The following is a 16,695-nucleotide window of genomic DNA, read 5'->3' on the forward strand; positions in this document are numbered from 1 at the left end:
TCCCAAAATAGGCCGTGAGGTAACGGGAGTCTCCTCCAAGGCGTTGGTTGCCGGGACCTAATCAATGATCTGTATAAGTTGATTTTTAATTTGGCAATTGAAGTGCATTTTTTCATTATTTAAAACGTAAGTGGTGACTTTTTCATTTGGCAATTGAAATGTTTTTTTCAATTATTTGAACGGTATCGTTTGCGTGTCATGTGTAAAGGTTTGTGCTTTATTGTGTATAAATAGCATTTTCTTAATTTTAATATTTTTCTGCCATGCTTGTAATTTGTAGCAACATATTGAAATTTAATTACCTATATATTTCTTTCTATTAACCAACAATCATGCTTTCTCAAAAGTTATCAATACAGAATCTTTTCTATTTTCTTATGTTTCAAAATATATCAAAACTTACCTTGTTGTCAAACAAATAATTAACTTCTACTAGTTTTGTCCTTCAATATAATTTTTTATAAGTAGGGTATGGTTTTTAAAATTTGATTTATATGGCATGATTTATTCTTCTTTCCCAATTCTTTTTTTTTTTTTCTTACGGCACGGCTGCTTCACAGATTTTTTGAACAAAACATCCATCTGTGTTTGAGTTCGGATTGGAATTTTTATTTAATTGAAGAGTAAGCCTATTTTTTTCTGGTTCTAAGACCGGGAGGTCTAGCGGTCAACCCACTTCTTTCAAATTGTTTCTCATTATTAAGAAAAGGTAACGAAGATAAAATACGAGCTTGTTTTATAGCAATAGTAATTAATCATTGTTCTTTTAAGGTCAATCTATTCACCCGTCTAGATAATATTTTTCCTTGTTCACTAAGAAATCGACTAATTAAAGTCATGTTTCTATAATCAATTCGATCCCCCGATTGGATCGGGGGCAAACGCCTACGAAAAGATCGCTTGGATTTAAGAAAGAGTCGCTTGGTTTTATCCATAATTTGTTTATTCCTTATCCCTAAAATACCATTTCGATGAAATCAAAAAATGATTTATAGAATCAATTATAGGATTTGGTTTGTCTAGATTTATTTATTTGTTTTTATTAAAATATATGAAATAATCTAGATATATATCTAGATTAGTTTTTCATGTCCCTTGGAAGGGTGACACAAAAGCACGCGGCTTGACTCTATCTATTTTTTTATCTCCCCATGAAGTGTATGCTTGTAACAATAGGGACAGAATTTTCTCAATTCCAATCGACTGGGTGTATTGTGTCGATTCTTTTGAGTAATATATCTGGAAATACCCCTTGATTCCTTATTAACACCGTTTTGAACACAACTAGTACATTCCAAAATAACCCTTACTCGGACCTCTTTACCCTTGGCCATGAACCTCCTTGGGGTTTTTGATTCACCCAATTTTTCTATTTTCCAACCCGCAACGAATAAGAAGCACGGGACAAAAAAATAGAAGTTGCTAACCACTCAAAAAAAACTTATGAAATAAAGATTTTGTTGCAATCAATATAGTAAATAAATAGGAAATAGAAATAAAAATAAAAAATAATAAGTAATACAAGAATTTATCATGTTTCATTCTAAAATCAAATGTCTTTTACAGCCATGACTAGTGGCATGTTCGGTTTGAAGAAATATGAGGAGAAGAAAGGAGGAGAAGGAAAGAAGGGGAGAAAATTAATTTAGAACAAAAAGTGTTTTTCATTTCTTTTTCTTTTTTTGAAACTGTATACAACAGAGTACCGAAAATTTTTTATATTTTTAAATAGTAATTAATCAAGCTCACTTCTCAATACATAGCTCATGTTTGGTTGGAAGAAATGGTAGAAGAGGAAATGAATGGAAAGAAATGAAGGGAAGACAAAATAAGTGAAGAAGAGGGTCAATTTCATTATTCTAAGTGTTGAGAATAAATCCCGCCACTCCAAATCCAATGCCCTAATCCCTAAAACCGCGTCTCCTCCACCACTAGCCTCCTTTTGGTGCTGTTGCTCGGTAGCAACCTGCCGTCCATTTTCTTCTTCTTCCTTTTGTTGTTGTTTCTCGCCCATCTCATTCCCCACGCCGTTGCTGCTCCTGAGTCATGTCACCCCATTTCTTGCTAATCATGGGCCAATTTCTCGGCCGTTTAGCTCCAAAAGTTTGATCAATTTGGTTATATAGTAAAATGAAGTAAAATATTAAAAGGGTGTATTATTTATGGTTGTATATTGGGTTTGGGAAGAAATGGAGGAAACAGGAAGGATAATTTTCTCTTGAAGATCCATGACGATGGTGAAATGAAATTAGGTTTAAAAGAATCAGAGTAGTAGTAGTAATTGAACTGTTGCTGTTGTTGTTCATAGAAGAAGATGAAGATCATCATAATGTAAATAAATATGGAAAATGATTAATCAAAAAAATGATAAAATTGAAAAAAAAAATTAGATTATCAATTTATTATTTTTTAATTTTATCTAACAATATGCAAATCCATATATCTAGAGCATCCACTCAGAATCCTCATGGATATAAACTACATTTGAATATGTATATTTTTTACTTGCAAATTTGAATGTGGATACACTTACATTCGAATCTAGATTTTGTCATCTCTCACTTTAGATCCAAAAGTTTAAGTGTTCGTAAAATTTATATATGTGAATAATATGTACAACTACCATATAATGATATATATAACAATTGTCTAATGGTTTTTGTAATATCGACCACATCGATGATGGTTTAATAGAGAGTGGTACATTAGTTAGGGTGTAATATAAGAGCGTTTATTTTGTTTTAAAAAAATAGTAGTAGGTAATCCTACACTTTTTCCCTAGTACAGAGACTTAGAGGGTCATTTGGCCAAGTTTAGGCTTAGAAAAAATGAGGTTTCATTCAAAGCAATGAGAAGCAAAAAAATTAGTAATCCAGAGTTATATTAAGATAGATTTGCTACAAAAAATGGTGACACTACAACAAATGATAGAATATTTGACATTTTTTTTAAAATGATTGTTTTCAAAAACTGCCAAATATATTTGAGACTTCATTGGAAAGAATTACAAATGATCATGGCCCCTTTCTAGGTAATTTTTTTTTTCTTTTAAATGTACCTAGGTCTCTTCTAGAAGAGGTTAATAAAAAGATTTTGGCACACTTTTTATATAACAAAATATTTGTAATTTAGTGGTAAGAGTATTGTTTTTGTTTAGTAGTTTTGGAGACTTGGCTCAAATTCTAATAATCACATCATTTTATTTTTTTTAGATATTTTGTAGAAATTAGTTAGAAAAATAATTCTTTCACAAATGCGGACCCTAAAAAATTATCCCAAATAATTTGACATTTATCAATTGATTGATAAGATTATATAATTCATTTAAGAATTATCAATTACTTAATGAATGACATATTATTTAGGATAAAATTAATAATAACTAATAAATAAATATTAACTTTATTTATATGTCTATCATTACACGAAAGATAAATAATTTATTATTATTACTTAAAATTTAAAAGAAAATAATAGAATTTGAGCTTTTAAGACTTAAAATGTTCTCAAGTGAACAATAAAAAAATTAAGCACCCTAAATAAAATTAATATTTTATAAAATAAAACCCCCTATTTGAATTGTTTGGGTCTGCCACTGCATATAATGGTTGATGCAAAGTTTCAAATATGTTTCAATTATTACTAAATAGGCATAAATAAATCCATATAACTATATTTGACTTATAGTAAAAATTATTAAGATGAAAAATAAAAAAATAAAAAATAAAACCATGTAAGAACAGAGAGATCACTCCTTATCATTGCACCATGTGCGTTTAATATGCTCCATTATCACTTCCAAGTAGAGTGGGGAAAAAGCCTAGGCCGACCCGACCTGCATCACAAGACCATGGACGAGTCAAAAATTCTAAAGCCCACTATAAATGGGCCTGGTAAAGAGCTTATGGAAGAAGTCCAGGCTTGGCCCAAGCTTTATAATTTAAAAAAAATTTAAAAAATTAATTTACAATTTGCATAATTTATAATTTATAAGCATTTGTTGCTAGTATTTTTTGTATTAGACTATTGGTCTATTATGTATTGGATAATCATCTTAAGTGATTTTTTTAACCTTCAATTTTATTAAAATTTTATTTCAGAAACTAATGAAATCCTAAGTCCAGCTCGACCAAGTTTAGACAGAGTTTCAAAAAATTTGGATCTATTACCAATGAGATAAGCTTAGGCCTAGGCTTGAAAAAGCTTTGGCTTAAGCCCATAATTTTCCATCCCTGCTTCTGAGTTTCTCTATGGTCAGTGCCTTGTGATCTCATTGTCAAGGTGTTGTGGAAGAGTCACACCGCAAAGGAGGCCAATTGGGAGATTGAGGATCAGGCGTGATCTTAGTCTTTGTATTTCTTTCGCCAGATATATGAATTGTGAGGATGAAATTTGTTGATGCGAGATTCCGGTTCTCCTCGTTATACGACCAGGATCTCTGCTCGATCAACTTCCCCACGACCAGGAGGTCTCCTAGTAATGCTTCTTCTCCAGATATCCCTGCACACACAGACAAGTCAGAGTACGCCGGTTGTTCTCCTGGCGCAAACCCTCCGACGCTCAAGTCAGATATCAAGGTTCGGGGAACGCTTGCCACGGGTCTTATGGCTTTTTCGTGGTTTTTTTCTTTTATCTCAAAAATGCCAACCCTTTTACCTTCGTTGGCTACCTTTTTATAGGCTTCCTCTGAATCCCCGTTTTCTGCTTTTCTCGAGACGGTCTGGGGCTCTGACTGCTGCGTTATGGGCAAACGTGGGATCTTGCGTGTTACGCCATGGTTCAGGGGAAAGCGCGGCTGTCGTGGTTCTGTGAGATCTTGCGTGTTACGCCACGGTTCAGGGGAAAGCGTGGCTGTCGTGGTTCTGCGAGACCTTGCGTGTTACGCCACGGTTCAGGGGAAAGCGTGGCTGTCGTGGTTCTGTGAGACCTTGCGTGTTACGCCACGGCTCAGGGGAAAGCGTGGCTGTCGTGCCTAGATTCTCGGGCTGGAGAGCATGTCTTGCCAACTGCCGTCGACCGGGTCTCCTCGCCTATCGACCTCTAGCCGGAATAGCCGTATCCCTCTTATAGGAAATTGGCCTCGCGGATGACAACATCGTGGACGAGCAGGATATTTCTGCTCCTGTTCTTCCGCGCACCAGGCTTTTACGGAACACACCGGTTCGCAGAACTCTGCCATCCGATATCTGCTCGTCATTCCTGGTCTCGTCGACATATTTATCCCAAACAGTACCTCTCCCAAACACCGGTCCCCCAGTTTCTGGTGTTGGGTAATGTAGTGGACCAGCAGTGGAAACTTGACAGTACTCGCTCGCGTAGGATTGGAAAAGGCTGCCAAGAGTCATGTCGCATTTAATTGCGGACGAGGTGACGTGGCAGAAATCCCCCCCTCCATTTGAATTTCAAACCGACGGTTATGAGGCCCTCGGGATTCGGCGCAGTTATATACTGGCAGCCCAAAAGTCCGTCCTCATTTGGAAAGCCAAATCCTCTCGAACGGCATATTCACCATTCACTCCGTCTCCGTCTCCGTCTCTGTTTCTCCGGCAAAGAAGTTCCGGCACGAAGTCCCCATCCTTGCCTTTCTCCGATTGAAGCAGTACTTCAGGTATTACTTCTCTCTCCTCAGTCTCGGATAGTTTGTAGATAACTTCTTTTTTCTTTCGTTTGGGTAGTAGTTGGTGGTGTTGTGGTTAGAGTTTAGGGAATGTCGAAAGGTAAAGAGAAAGTCATTGAGGTTGATGACGACGGGTTGGACTTCCTGCCTAGTCTGCTCACCGATCCCGCCTTTGACCCCGAGATCCCCTTAGAGCCTATTAGGTCTAGTGTCAGGACTAGTACTAGGAGCATGTCTCCCCAAACGACCTCTACGAGCGGGAGTAATGGTGAGGATGGATCTTCTGGCTCCGAGGATACTCTGAGTGAGGGTCGAGGAGATGATTCTGGTGAGGCGTCCCCATCAGGAGCGCCGCGACCAGAGGGGAGGAGTACAATAGGAGGTAGAGCCCTATCGCGGGATTACGCTATTGATTACATGACGTGCACGACCACGTTTGATGAGCTCGAGGACCTCCGGCTGAGGTATAGCATTCCTGGCGAGATACCTCTCAAGGTCCCAGGAAAGAAGGATGCTCCCAGCCGGCCTCCTAGGAGATATGTTACCCTGTATCTGGACAGCTTTAAGTACGGGCTGAGGTGTCCCTTGCAATCTTACTTTGCCCGGATACTTAACGGACTAAATCTAGCTCCTGGTCAGCTGAATCCCAATGGGTGGAGAGTGCTCTCTGGTCTGTTCATATTTTGGGACAGATGTTGCCAAAGCGAGCCCACGGTTGATGAGGTGAAGCACCTGTACCAGCTAAAGAGCAGCCCCAAAGATGCAGGCTGGTACTACTTCCAATCTAGCGCCAAGACAAGGAAACCTATAACCGACCTCCCTACTGGTGGTGGTGGGAATTGGAAGAGAAAGTTCTTTTTTGCTGGGGGTCTTTGGGGTCAGGTCGCACAAATGGACGGGAAGGATTATCGGGTCCCACCCCGTTTCACGGTCCCAGGTTGCCTGCTCGCTCCAGATGCCTTGTATCCATAGTTGTTCTTGTTTTATTGGCTTGTTTCTAACCAAGTGTCTGTTTGTGTTGTAGTTTCTTGGGGCGTTCATTTCCCACTCCGACCTGGCCAGCTCAAACGGGTTGAGGCTGTGCTAGTCAATTCCTGCTCGAGCCGGGAACTGTTAACCACATACAACTTGCTCGAGTCTCGCTTGATACTTCCTGGCCATAGGATGGAGGACGTTGTGATTGGGGCTCTGACCCGAAAACGTTCTCGACCTCCAACCACGAAGAGGGACGAGAGTAAGGATGCCCCTACCGCAAAGCGGGCCAACATCGTGCAGCAGGCCCCACCCTTGAAGATTTTACCTCCGGCTCCTGTAAAAGTCGGGGAAGCTAGTGGAGTAGCCACAGATCCTGCTACCTCTTCTCCTCCTGTCGGGCCTCGATCTCGCTTACCTGACAGCCGAGCAGAACATCTGGTCCCTTACCTCAATGAGTTAACTAAATCCGTGAGCAAGAAGGACCTGGAGGACTTTGACGGCCGCACCTTGGGTGAGCTGGTGGGGGCCATGCAGCATAGCGCTTTCCACCTCAGCTGCATGACCACCTATTACAAGGCTAAGGTTGGCCGCTACGACCGGAAAATGAAGGAGGATATTCAATCGGCGACGAGCAGAGCTGACGTTGCCGAGAAGAAAGCAGCGGAGCTGAATCTCGAGAATCTGAAGCTGATAGAGCAAGAATCACTTGCTCAAGCAAAAGCCATTACCCTCGAGGAGGAGCTTACCAAGGTCAAGGAGGATCTGCAAAGGCAGAAGGCCATGTATGAGGCTCAGCTCGAATCTCTCCGTGACTCCCACCGAGCTCAGGTCGAGAACTTGGAGAGGGAGGCCGACAACCAGTACGACCAGGGACTTCGGCATTCCTATCGTTGCATCATGGCCGTCCTCGGGAAGCAACATCCTGACCTGAAGATGGATGACCTTGCAGCTGGTGTCGCTCGGCATATGGATGAGGAGGCGGCCAAGGAAGATGCCGAGGGGGTAGAGCCGATCGTGATTGAGGAGGAAAACTCTCCTCCTCGTGCAGTCCCTGCTGAAGTTGGCGAGGCGAGCACCCCCCCCGGACGCAACTGGCGATACCCCCCCCGCACCTGAGGAGGTTCAGCCAACCGATGCTGCTCGGCTCACTGATCCGCCGTCTTTTTGATATATTTCTTTTATTGTAGTGGACAATGTTCATGAAGATTATCCCCTCTGTTAATCATTAACAGATTAATAAAAATGTTTTTTGATTACTTTCTTGTGTTGTAATTATGAATTAATTTTCGTTTGAGAATCTGCTTGTCTTCGCCTAGACGAGCAGGTTCCGGCTTGGCTCATGGTTTGGGCCGCATGCCTTTGAAGATTTTTCAATGCCTGGGATTCGGTTTGCCTTCGCGCGGTCGAGCAGATCCTGGCACGCTTGGCTTCGGTCTCGCCATAAGACAGGCTTTGAGACTTGGCGAGCCTTTGCATGCCTTGGGAATTTCTTCGAATGTTTTGGAGTCTGCTCGCCTTCTCGTGGTCGAGCAGATCCTGGCACATCTGCTCGAAGGTTTTAATGCTGCCCCGAGGAAGTTTCCTGTACCATTCTCGTGCACGTCCCTCGAGGGATAGTGGGAACACCCTGCACCTTTGGGGTTGAGATAGTCCTTGTACCCCAGTTATGTCGTTGAAGCGCTCTATGTGCATCAGCGGATCAGTTCTTCCCGAGTATCTGAGGTCGGGGAGGCGGAAATCTCTCGGAATAACTGCCCTCATGATCTCCGCTGCGAGCGGCGATTCTCCGTCCAGCATTATCCTCCAACCGGGGGCTCTGTTCCTCCCTTGCATGTCGTCAATTATCTGCGCTAGTCTGCGCACTTCCTCCTCCAGCTGCCCTGCACGACCAGGGTCACGTGCTGCAACTTGATCCCGCTCTTGCTCTACATCTTGCAAGTGTTGCCTCAACTCTGTTTCCTCTGCATTCACCACCCCGTCGTCCGCGTCACAAGTCTGTCTTGCCGGGGACCGCTCTCTTTCTCTATGAAATTCTCCCCGTAGAGGTACGTTACCCCTCTCACCACCAAGTCTCCCTGGGGTTTGACTTCTCCCCGCACTATCGGGACCTGGAGCCACTCCACCGCCTCTCACCCTTCCCTCTTGGGTTACCCTTCGCTCGCTCCGCAGCTCATGCAGGATGGTTGTCAAGGTCTCCATCTGCTTTTCCATCCGTTCCATCCGGTCGAACATGACTTTTTCCCGTGCTTCGCTGACTATTTCCCTCAGCGTCACGGAATCGTTAAGCCTTATATCACCCCCTTGTGCACTACTTCCTCCTGTCTCCATTGCTTTTCGCTTACTTCACCCCTCTTCTTGCTATCAACAGAAGCTTTTTGCTCTGGATCCCCACAGACGGCGCCAAAATGTTGATGCGAGATTCCGGTTCTCCTCGTTATACGACCAGGATCTCTGCTCGATCAACTTCCCCACGACCAGGAGGTCTCCTAGTAATGCTTCTTCTCCAGATATCCCTGCACACACAGACAAGTCAGAGTACGCCGGTTGTTCTCCTGGCGCAAACCCTCCGACGCTCAAGTCAGATATCAAGGTTCGGGGAACGCTTGCCACGGGTCTTATGGCTTTTTCGTGGTTTTTTTCTTTTATCTCAAAAATGCCAACCCTTTTACCTTCGTTGGCTACCTTTTTATAGGCTTCCTCTGAATCCCCGTTTTCTGCTTTTCTCGAGACGGTCTGGGGCTCTGACTGCTGCGTTATGGGCAAACGTGGGATCTTGCGTGTTACGCCATGGTTCAGGGGAAAGCGCGGCTGTCGTGGTTCTGTGAGATCTTGCGTGTTACGCCACGGTTCAGGGGAAAGCGTGGCTGTCGTGGTTCTGCGAGACCTTGCGTGTTACGCCACGGTTCAGGGGAAAGCGTGGCTGTCGTGGTTCTGTGAGACCTTGCGTGTTACGCCACGGCTCAGGGGAAAGCGTGGCTGTCGTGCCTAGATTCTCGGGCTGGAGAGCATGTCTTGCCAACTGCCGTCGACCGGGTCTCCTCGCCTATCGACCTCTAGCCGGAATAGCCGTATCCCTCTTATAGGAAATTGGCCTCGCGGATGACAACATCGTGGACGAGCAGGATATTTCTGCTCCTGTTCTTCCGCGCACCAGGCTTTTACGGAACACACCGGTTCGCAGAACTCTGCCATCCGATATCTGCTCGTCATTCCTGGTCTCGTCGACATATTTATCCCAAACAGTACCTCTCCCAAACACAATTTTTATTAGTTGGAAGGAATTATAAGACATGTGCTTGACAGCCACAAATGGTTTATTAATTTTGAGCCACCAAGCTACATGCTTCATCAATATTAGCTGCGTGCTTCATCAATATCAACTGCTAACTTCACTGAAACTATAGTCCTACTTGCTTCATCTATTTCACATGCCTGCTTCATTATTTTAGCCATCAGCTTGCCTAATTCGATGAGCATTTAAAATGAAAAATTGAAAGCAGCTATCATTAATTTGCATCGTTTTAGGAAAAGAGACAGAGAGGAAAAAAAGAGAAAAAGAAAACAAAAAGAAAAGAAATAAAAGAGAAAGAAAGAAGAAAAGATAAGAGAAATAGAAAAGTAAAAAGAGTATGCCGAGAGAAAAAATTAAAAAAATAGAAAAATGATAAGCCAAAGTGGAAAAATTTGAGCAATTTTGATTTAGTTTATTTTATACATATAACTTTTTTATATTAGTTCTAATAGTTAATTGAACACTGTGTTTAAGAGAAATCCATATTCTTAGGAATCAACAATAGTCCCAACAAAAGATTAATTGAGCCATAATTTGTAATTAGATTTCCGTTATTACTATTATGTATCATGTGAAGCATTTATATTTAATAGTATGATATATCATTATGTTATAATTATATGTGTGCACAGTATATGGTTGATTGAGTCACGAGATGTGATTGTCAATCACCATATACCTTTCTAGTTAGGTACTCTATGCATGCTTATTGAAAACTAGATTGCTTTACCAGCCAAATGACGTTTATTTTGCCAAGTATAAGAAGTTTTTCCCACATTTTGCTCTTGCGATGATGATCTCAATGAGTATAACAATTATTTTCCTTTAATATTATTTGGTGTAGTTTTCTCATGTATGTATGTATGTATGTATGTATGTATGTATGATTTCATCTTTATTTATATATTACATTCAATGCATGGTTATGTCACTATTTTCCTAGGCTTATTACTAATCTGAAGAAAACCGATACTTAATTAATAAATTATGGATCAACTCTATCTTACAATATTATTATGGAAGGTTGTTTGTACCGCAGCCAATACGAGGTTCTACATGCATGGGAGCAGTCCGACATAGTTGTTATCAATAAGTAATCATAAGGTAACTAGATAAGAGTATTTTCTCTACTACAGACATCCATCCTCAAAAAAAGGTGTGTGTATTTAAAATGGGCCTACAGACATACAATATTGTGTTTTGCAACACTCTATATTGGTCCTTGCAAGTGCACATTTCACAAGCATCTTTGCACTCGTAAAAATTGACTGGTATATGCATTTTATGATGTAGCTAGCAATAGGTTTATTTTCTTAACTTAATTTTCTATCAACATAATTTAACTAGAATATTTTTTTCTCCATACTTATGTACTTTTAAGGGCTAACTTGATAATGTTGTAACTTTTGAAATAATTATTGTTAGCTTGCTATAGAAATAACCAACTATGAAGAGAATCAGTTAAACGTTTGATAAATTTATTTTTAAAATTATATAAAATATTTTTATAGTGTATATATAATAATTGATAATTAAAATAAATATGTTATATTATTAATTTTATTTTGTTATCTTAATATAATTGGTAATGATAATAATATCTTTAAAGTTAATGATTTGTCCAAAGGCACATTCCGTAAAATGTTTATTTGCCAATAAGCTTATTCCATAAAATGCATGTTTGTCTATAGGCAAATTCTATAGAATACTTGTTGGTACGAAGGTTCTTACTTTAAAATATTTTCTAAGTGTCTAAGTCATTATTTGTAAAAAATAAACCTAGGCCATTCTTTGAATAATCATACTTTCATTGTTTTGTGAAGACTCACTCTTTGGGCATTTTACTTATAAATATTCTCTAAGTTTAGGTCATTATTTATAAGTAATAGACCTAAATCATTTTTTGTAAAATAAGTATCTAGGTTCATTCTTTACAATGAATAGATCTAAATCATTCTTGGAAGAATCATGCCTTTAGCATTTTGTCAAAAACTCGCTATTTGGGTATTTTACTTATAAATATTCTCTAAGTGCTTAGGTCATTCTTTGCAACTAATAGACTTAGATTGTTCTTTTTAAAGAGATGACCTAAGTCGTTTTTTATAAAAAAATAGACTTAAGTTTTTCTTTGTTTAATCATACCTTTAGCGCTTTGTTAAAGACTTGCTCTTTGGCCATTCTACTTAGAAATATTTTCTAAGTGTCTAAATCATTATTTGTAAAAAAAATGGATCTATGTTATTTTATATAAAAAATTGACTTAAGTGGCTCTTTATAAAGAATGAACTTTGGTTATTCTTTGTAAAGAATGGACCTAAGTTTTTTTTTTTTAAATCGTGCCTATGGCACTTTGTTGTATCTTATAATTAGACACTTCACTAAAACATTTAAGCACTTAGGCAATTCTCATTAAGAATTCTAAATTATTCTATGTAGAAAGTTTTTATTGAACCTATATTTTTTATAGATTTTGGGTCATCCATAATTTGATCCGACACGTAAAGGCTGCTTGTTGCTTTGATAGATTACTTTTTAGTTCGTACAAACTAGTGTAATTAGTTGGGTAGCCAAAAATCTGATCGTCTGAAGTATCTAGCCTTCAACACTTGAGCATCCAAAGACTTGGAAACTGAAGTCATCTCTACCCTATTACGCCAAAAGTTCAACTCAAAAAAAAAAAACATATTTGAAAGAAGCCTACGTCATTATGATCACATGGTTGAAAGGAAGGGACGAACTTGGCAATACTATCACGTTTTAACAAAGAACCACCAATTCTCAAAACAAAAAATTAAAAAATAAATAAATAAAACCACCAAAGGCATGCTTGATGAACCAAAAGCTTATTCATGTCATGACAGATAAGAAAGAGCTGAGCATCTATCTAAAAGCAGTTGATAAGAGTCCAGTTGTCCAATAATCATGTGTGAATACCTTATCCCAAACCCCCCTTCCCCAATTGCAAAAAGTCCAATCAGCAAATACTGTTAAAAAATAAACTTCCAGACGGCCCAACACAATTGCATTAAGAATTCAGGTACCATTTGATCATGTTCTATTCCAGCCGTAATGTAACAAACATAAGAATTCAGTTTTAAATCGATGCACTTCCTCAACGCGAAAAAGATATGCTCAACATTTTAAGACGTAAGAAGAAACGAGGGGGTGGGGGGCTGGCGAGCAAAGAGAAAAGAATATATATAACAGCAAAATTTCCTAAACCCATATAATAAGGGGCAAGGAATACATTCAAGGTGGTACTAAAAGCCGAAAACAATCTAATGAATATTGCAGCAGCACAGTGGTAACAACTGGTTTGTTGGCACTGTTAGGCATAAAGAAAACCCATAAACAGCTCCAAAAACTTGATACCGACCCGCTTGCCGCCAGTAAACCAAAATGTAAGATGCATAAAGTGCGAAGAAGTTTCCACCATATGGTTGCTACTTTATTGTTATGATGTCTGCTATAAGCACCTGCCCTTCATTCTGGTCCACTCTTATTAAATATTAGGTAAAAAGAATCTCTGAACAGAAAGCCGCAAATAAATTACACTCAAAAAGAAGGAACTCTCATCTCCTGGGCCAAAATTTCTACCTATCAAAGAGCTCTCAACGAGAAATGCCGACGCCTCTCAAGCTTCAACCAACGGGTATTATCACTGTTTATGGGGTTCAAAAACCGCTCTGCTTCCACTTCAGAATGAAGCGAGGACTGCAGCCTCTTTAAATGTCCTCTGCACTGTTTATGGTCAAGAGAATAAGTGGTGGTGATATTCTGTTCATCTGGATTAAAATCTCTTTGGTGCGGTGATTGCCACTTGGCTTGCAAATAAGCAAGAGATCTCCATGGAGGAAGAGGCATTGAGTTTTGACTTAGAGAAGATCTAGCAGCATCAACCATAACTTGGAGAAACTGTTTCAACCTTATCAAAGAGCCCACATAAACAACTGGAAGTGATTTTAATATTCTATCGTAAGAATCAACAGCCCGAGCAATTTCAAAGTAGCTTCGGAAGTCAATGTCAATTATCAAACGCTCAGAGCTCCCAGCAGTATTGTAGTTGACCACATCAATGTATTCATGATCGCCTGCATAACATAACCACAAGTTTACCATCGGATATGGTTCAGCTAAAAACATTTAATATCATTTGTAATGCAAGAAGGGAAAAGTTTCATTCCTTGCCATGAAAATACAATGAAATCCCAAACAAGCAGATTTAGACTTATTCAAAGGAAAATATGATATATTTGAACTACTGACATGGATCAGTAAATTCACTCTATCTTTAACCATGTAGGGTTGATTTGGTATATGGTTCCCAAAACTTTCCAAAAAGTACAACTCGCATATCCAAATTCATTACTTGACAATCTATATATCTAGAAACGCATAGCATTGTTGTAAAATGATAAATATAAGACATTTGCAACTTGGACATTTTATAGCATACCTCCGGGGACCTTGCCACTACCCTGCCACCTCGTGGAACACACCGCAGCATCATAGCCCGAAAGTCTCAAGAGTTTGACCAGAACAAACCTGATGCAACTGGCATTACACTGGTCTGACTTCACAGCATGAAGATCTGTCTCTTTGATTGATAGAATTAAAGAATGAACCACCAATGTCAGGTCCATCTCATACTGAGGCACAGAACGCTTGTAAAACTGTAATATCATGAAAAAACTACTTCAACATCAAAAAAATTCTCCCAAGCAGAAATCAAAGACTAAAATTGTGGTTTTCCCAAAAATTGTGGTTACACACTATTATGTAAAACAACGACGCCCACCATTATTAGATTGCACACTATTTCTTAGCATAAACAGACGGTACACCGGCACAATCAGATTGACATACCAGCTGCTATCATCATAATATATACATAATTTTTCTTCCATATGGATATTCATATTCAATAAAATCTGGACTTTTATATAGTTGTTAACAATTTGGTGTTGAATTGTAGAAAAACAATGTGACTTGCTACTGGAGAATGATTATATATATATAAAGCAACACCAGCGTTTTTTTTTTTTTTTACCTCTCAATTACAGTTCAAAATCAACTAAATCTATAAGATAAAAAAATGAAATGTATGTTGTTGATGAATCCGTGAGAGCAGAAGAAAATTTTCAATTTTATAATAAAAATATATTTCTTGTTCATAACTAAAATTGCCTACTGCCAAAAATGGCTAAGTCGTGGCGATTTAAAAATGAAATTACCGAAATTTTGTCGGCGAGGTGAGCCAGATCGGAGAAACCGGAATCGGAGTCGCTGCTACAGAGAGAATCGGTGCCAGCACTGCCATTTTCCAAAAAATCGCTGACCATGAGAGCCAAATCGTGCTCGCTCTCGTGGCTGAACCCTCCACCTATGCCCCTGGCCCACAAATCCCCCGCGGCAGTCGCCGTCGTCGTCGTGCACAACAACTCCATCGCCAATCCGCCGCTGTCGTTTCGACCCCGCCAATTCCCCAGCTTTCACTTTCTTTCCCCCACACCGTGATTTCATGACAGCATCATATCCTGTGATTCTCCACCAATAAAAAAGGGCTGATGAGTTTGCCAACTCAAAACTACAGAAAGGAATTTGAATTGATGTTTTTGAATTTTCTTTTTTATTATTGTTTTTTGTTAAATACAGTTTTGATTCTGCTTTTGCTTATGAAAATTTGAATTTTTTTGTGTTTTCCAGTTGTGATCCAAAGGGAAGAAAAAAAAAGGTTGTTATTTCAATTGCTGCAAAACCCAAAGGATGAAAGGAGAGGACAACGGGAAAGGCGAGTACATATAAAAGTTTTGGGGATCGAATTACAGAAATGACCTCGCTTTTTTTTTCGTTTAATTGGATTTTGTTTCAATAAAGGCGAAAATTGCGAGGGAATGGATAAGGCCGGAGAATTGTACATGGACGGTAAGTGATAGTTTGTTCATTCGCTTGTTTTAAGAAAAACAACAGAAATATCTTTAGAATTATGCGTCTCTTTTTTTTATTTTTTGGCATTAATTTGGAAAGTGACTTCCAGTCTTGCTGGATATTCTTTTTTTTTTTAATAGCTGGATATCCAAAAAATTAAAAAGAATAAAAGATTAAATAGAAAAGATATATTTTTATTAGATAGTTCAAGAATTTTCTATCTCATTGCTATTTAATAGAAAAAGTTTTACCAAATTTAAATGAGTGTGTCTACTGCTATATTCTATTATAAAGAAAATGTTTTACCAAATTTAATATAAGGGCATAATCAGAATTTCGGCAAGTTACTTGGGGACCAAGTCACCAAGCAACTTGGACGGTGGAACGTGTACAGCCATAGCTAGAAAATAGAAATGGAAGATGACGTGAGGTACACGGAACTATTTATATTGCGTCGGATAACAGTAGTACTAATAATTTATTTTTTCAATAAGGTAATAATAAAAATCTCATAATTGACTCGTGATTTGGATGCAACTCCGTAGCTGTAAATGGCAATGCGTTCATTATCAGCCAATCTTTTAGTATGGACCTTTGAAATCATTTTGAGAATCAACGGCTATCATTTGTTAGCCTCAGTTGGCACTTGGCAGGTTAATCCTATCTATTAGACAGCAAACTTTCGATGAAAATAACTAATTATCAACCTTACATCATAAGTTTACACAATTATCAAAAATATTAGAAATATTTGAATTTGTTAAATTTTACACAAAATATATACAATTTGTAACATCTATTCACTAAAAACGACAAAACAAAAGGAAACACAAATTATAGTAGTAGTTATTTTGTAAGGATAATTCTATCTTTTTTTTTTTTT

At 38.9% G+C, this 16,695-nt stretch overlaps 2 protein-coding genes across 2 annotated transcripts; one reads left to right on the forward strand and one right to left on the reverse strand.

Annotated features, from left to right (window-relative positions):
• The first annotated feature begins 5,707 nt into the window (after positions 1–5,707).
• LOC112098888 lies at positions 5,708–7,708 on the forward strand. The gene is made up of 3 exons (XM_024185524.1): positions 5,708–6,195; positions 6,322–6,554; positions 6,642–7,708. The coding sequence occupies exons 1-3, from the start codon at positions 5,708–5,710 to the stop codon at positions 7,706–7,708; spliced, it is 1,788 nt and encodes a 595-aa protein (XP_024041292.1).
• Positions 7,709–13,058: 5,350 nt separating this feature from the next.
• Positions 13,059–15,663, reverse strand: LOC18045041. Its single transcript, XM_006435471.2, has 3 exons — positions 15,119–15,663; positions 14,341–14,557; positions 13,059–13,975 (listed from the first exon to the last, which is right to left on the reverse strand). Exons 1-3 carry the CDS (start codon positions 15,329–15,331, stop codon positions 13,485–13,487), a joined length of 921 nt encoding a protein of 306 aa, XP_006435534.1. The 5' UTR covers positions 15,332–15,663; the 3' UTR covers positions 13,059–13,484.
• Between the last annotated feature and the right edge of the window lie 1,032 nt (positions 15,664–16,695).

Source organism: Citrus clementina, unplaced genomic scaffold (assembly GCF_000493195.1).
Source record: "Citrus clementina cultivar Clemenules unplaced genomic scaffold, Citrus_clementina_v1.0 scaffold_4, whole genome shotgun sequence".
NCBI lineage: Eukaryota > Viridiplantae > Streptophyta > Magnoliopsida > Sapindales > Rutaceae > Citrus > Citrus x clementina.

Excerpts from the sequence above, each read along its gene's own strand:
- LOC18045041 (XM_006435471.2), bottom strand. The coding sequence starts at position 15,331 with ATGGAGTTGTTGTGCACGACGACGACGGCGACTGCCGCGGGGGATTTG. Across the intron at positions 14,558-15,118 it reads ACCTCGCCGACAAAATTTCG|TTTTACAAGCGTTCTGTGCC; the intron begins GTAATTTCATTT and ends ATGATATTACAG. Across the intron at positions 13,976-14,340 it reads TAGTGGCAAGGTCCCCGGAG|GCGATCATGAATACATTGAT; the intron begins GTATGCTATAAA and ends TATGTTATGCAG.
- LOC112098888 (XM_024185524.1), top strand. The coding sequence starts at position 5,708 with ATGTCGAAAGGTAAAGAGAAAGTCATTGAGGTTGATGACGACGGGTTG. Across the intron at positions 6,196-6,321 it reads AGCTTTAAGTACGGGCTGAG|CGAGCCCACGGTTGATGAGG; the intron begins GTGTCCCTTGCA and ends ATGTTGCCAAAG. Across the intron at positions 6,555-6,641 it reads ACCCCGTTTCACGGTCCCAG|TTTCTTGGGGCGTTCATTTC; the intron begins GTTGCCTGCTCG and ends TTTGTGTTGTAG.